At 34.1% G+C, this 3,312-nt stretch overlaps 2 protein-coding genes across 4 annotated transcripts in view; one reads left to right on the top strand and one right to left on the bottom strand.

The window, feature by feature from the left end:
- The window catches only part of LOC125504635 (probable phosphoglucomutase-2), a 14,896-nt gene extending 12,964 nt beyond the window's left edge, over positions 1–1,932 (bottom strand). The window contains exon 1 of the mRNA XM_048666912.1: positions 1,850–1,932. The gene's annotated coding sequence lies outside the window, so the exon portion shown is untranslated. The remainder of the gene's footprint in view (positions 1–1,849) is intronic.
- LOC109544370 (ribonuclease P/MRP protein subunit POP5) lies at positions 1,050–2,012 on the top strand. Of its 3 annotated transcripts, none has more exons than XM_048666915.1 (3): positions 1,050–1,332; positions 1,387–1,654; positions 1,824–2,012. In XM_048666915.1, exons 1-3 carry the CDS (start codon positions 1,313–1,315, stop codon positions 1,857–1,859), a joined length of 324 nt encoding a protein of 107 aa, XP_048522872.1. In that variant the 5' UTR covers positions 1,050–1,312; the 3' UTR covers positions 1,860–2,012. The 3 variants fall into 3 exon arrangements, with proteins under 3 accessions (XP_048522872.1, XP_019770065.1, XP_019770064.1); XM_019914506.2 differs by having other exon boundaries at positions 1,705–1,827; XM_019914505.2 differs by having other exon boundaries at positions 1,387–2,012.
- The last annotated feature ends 1,300 nt before the right edge of the window (positions 2,013–3,312 follow it).

The following is a 3,312-nucleotide window of genomic DNA, read 5'->3' on the forward strand; positions in this document are numbered from 1 at the left end:
AGAAATATTGTTATAATATTCAAGAATCTGTCGCTTCAACCTATATTAAATATTGCAAAAAAATATTACTGTAATATTTGTGTGCTATCTGGGTAACTGCTGAATTTTATCCCCAGTTATTTTAAACTCTGTGGATATTCATTATACGTTCAACGCCCGTATGCACAGTCGACATCCAGCGACTCGCCGATATCCAATTCTGCATCATCAAACCTTAATAGGCACCTACATCGGTGCTAATTATAATAACTATGCATTCCGTCGCAAGAGTAGTATGTGCTTTTGGAGAATTAACGGGCAAAAAATGAAGGATGAGGCGCTCTGGTAAGAAGGATTATTAATCTATAAACCATTGGCTTGAACTGAGTATCGTTTTTCGATTTATCGAGTTCTCTATTTTGCTGTATTTCTAACCAAATAAAATAGTCTCCGATTCGATTATCGGTAAATTTAGCACGACAACTGGCGAATAATGGCTGTAAGTGGCGATCCTGTCTAACCATTTAGATTTCGCAATGTTTTCTAAATTTCAAAATTTAAAGAAAATATTTTTGCTAAACTGTTCATGTTAGGGGTTTTCAGGGGCTAGAATTCATTCACTTCTTTATTTAACAGTATACTTCTCTTTCCTTCATTTTCCTGAATATATATAATTATCTGTTGCAAAAGAAGAACCAGTTTTTTGCCAGTAGCCATTGTTATAACCAACAACCATTAATAACCAAAACGAATTATTCACGTATAACATAGAAACATAGTTAAAAACTGATAGAAACATAAAATAAACGAAAATACAAGAAGTTGAACGTTTTAAACAATCTAATTTATTGCATTTCCTTATCTACTTATATATTTTGACCTAACCATCTCGGAATCTAAAATTTGATTTTGTTTTTTCTTTATTGAGTCGGAAATTTCCTAGAAATCCTCAGAAACCTAAGTATTCATTTATTTCCAACATTACAAACTGTATAAAAAAAAACCGAAATAACACATGTCGATTCCGGTTCAGCACTTAAAGATGTGTTAATATTAAAATATGGGTTCAGTTTCAGTTCCGATCCAGAAAAAAAAATCCTATTCCATTCCTGTTTTGGTCAGGGTCCCTGGTTCAGATGAACGCCAAATATGAAATGTGGCACCATGGCTTTATTGCTTGCTGTAGAGACCACGTGATTGCATAACATAACCGAACATCAGAGTAAAGTAAGGTTAAGTTATTGTTTATTGTTATTATTATTTAAAGTTGAAGGCGAGCGTATTCATTTTGTGGAAGTTGCTCATATTAATCGTCTAAGTATTTTTTTGAAATATGGTGCGATATAAAAATAGGTAAATATCTGTTTGGTTTTAACAATTTCATATTATGCCCAATTTAATTTGCAGGTATATCGTACTTGAGGTAAATTCGAATACCAGCAGCAACAGTATTGATTATACACCACTAAAGTTAACCGACAGTGCACTAAATCATAGCCTTCATGTGAAAATGCAGCAGCTGCATGGAGACTTCGGAATTGCAGCCATACGAGCTGGACTTTACGTTAAATATATCAATGAACTGACGAAAGTGGCTGTTATAAAATGTAGACATGGCCCTCATACACTGATAACTAGTGTTATACCATTTATAACTCACATAGAATCGCACAACGTAAGTTGTAATATTTTGTATGTAGGCGCAACTTTGAGGAAATGTTTCAGTTTCATTAAATTACATCAAGAGCGCAAATGTGACGAGTTTTGCGCTCATATTGACTCTGAGGAAGCCAAACAACTAAGGGCTGTGTTACTCAATTTTGAGAAGTTATTAAACGTTGTAGGGAATTAATAACTGTAATTTACTTACCTTGGGATGATGATTTGAAAATAGAGGCGAAGTTAATTCGTGTCAAGAATTATTTGATGGGTTGTTTAGGCATACGATGATCCGAATTGTGTGTAATATAGCAATTTCCTGGAAAACAGTTATGTTAGAACGAAATAAATCAATGCTGAAGTCGTAGCCGTCAGATGGTGTATTAGTGGTTGCAAACCAAAAGGTATGCATTTATAGTATGCCATGTTATGCAATGGCTCAATTTGAACAAATAACTGCAGTTTTTACTTACTTTAGAAGGAAAACAAATTCTACAGAGTAGTTTCCAACATTACATGCCAAAAATAATAGATCAACTTCGTTTTATACTCAGAACTAGGTGGTTTAATTTCGAGATATCAACGTTCCTTGTGGATTACGCGCAGTATTTGCACTTATATTTATTATACTACGGGGATTAGAATGTGAAACATTGCGTTAAATTTATCTATACTATCAGAATCCACCCATAATTAACTGAATAGGAAAATTTTTATTGATTATAAAACCTAATTCCTTAATGTCTCATGCATCCGTTTATACGATGGTACGAAAGTGTTTCTATTGGTTGGGGATCTGTCAATTTGTCCGTCGTCGTACACGGATTTAAAGCCCGTGTTCCATGCATCCGTTTGTACGATGATACCAAAGTGTTTCTATTGGATGGAATTCTGTCAGTTCGTACGACAACGGTCGAATGGACAGATCTCCAACCAATAGAAACGCTTTCGTACCATCGTGAAACGGATGCATGGGACACGGGCTTTATACCTTGTAGAATGTTGCAGAAAAGGTAGCGCCCCTGCAATATGAACAATTCTTATTTATGTAATGTAACCCATTCCAGAAGAGAGGCATACAGTGGCTGCACATTGTTGAGTTGTTCCCTCGGTTCCACAACAGTTAATTCAACATGATGTCGCGAAAAAAACATTGTTAATATAATTTTTCATACCTGGATCTGGTAGACGAAGTATTTTTTGGTCTAAATATCTTTTTGTTTCAAACTTTAAACTATTCAATTTGTTGTCAATTGTGGCGTCTAAAATTGATTAGAATTTGTTTCTAATACACATGCTAGACTAGTCTTACAGTCGGGTAAAATATTTCTGTAAGAATAGAGTATTCTTACAGAAATATTTTGTAATATATAGGATAATTTCTATAATAATAAATGTCTGCAATAATTAAGGAACAAGCATTTGCATTCAAGTTCTAGGCCACACCTTCTAAAAGAATAATCGGTTCTTCAATATGCCTGTCAATACTACGCAAATATAACTTTTTGAAGTGATAACTTTTTATGGGAGGGTGAACAGATTTTTCTCGGTCANCTGCCACTCAGTGCGGGTGCATCTGTAGATCTGATAAACTTTTCAAATACACATTGCGTTATTAAACTGACATTAATTTTGTTATATCAATTATTGAGTGTGATATTATTATGTTCGATG

The sequence above is a fragment of the Dendroctonus ponderosae genome, unplaced genomic scaffold (genome assembly GCF_020466585.1).
Source record: "Dendroctonus ponderosae isolate FM_Combo_2020 unplaced genomic scaffold, Dpon_F_20191213v2 Dpon_F_20191213_5, whole genome shotgun sequence".
Lineage (NCBI taxonomy): Eukaryota > Metazoa > Arthropoda > Insecta > Coleoptera > Curculionidae > Dendroctonus > Dendroctonus ponderosae.

Excerpts from the sequence above, each read along its gene's own strand:
- LOC109544370 (XM_019914505.2), top strand. The coding sequence starts at position 1,313 with ATGGTGCGATATAAAAATAG. Across the intron at positions 1,333-1,386 it reads ATGGTGCGATATAAAAATAG|GTATATCGTACTTGAGGTAA; the intron begins GTAAATATCTGT and ends TTTAATTTGCAG.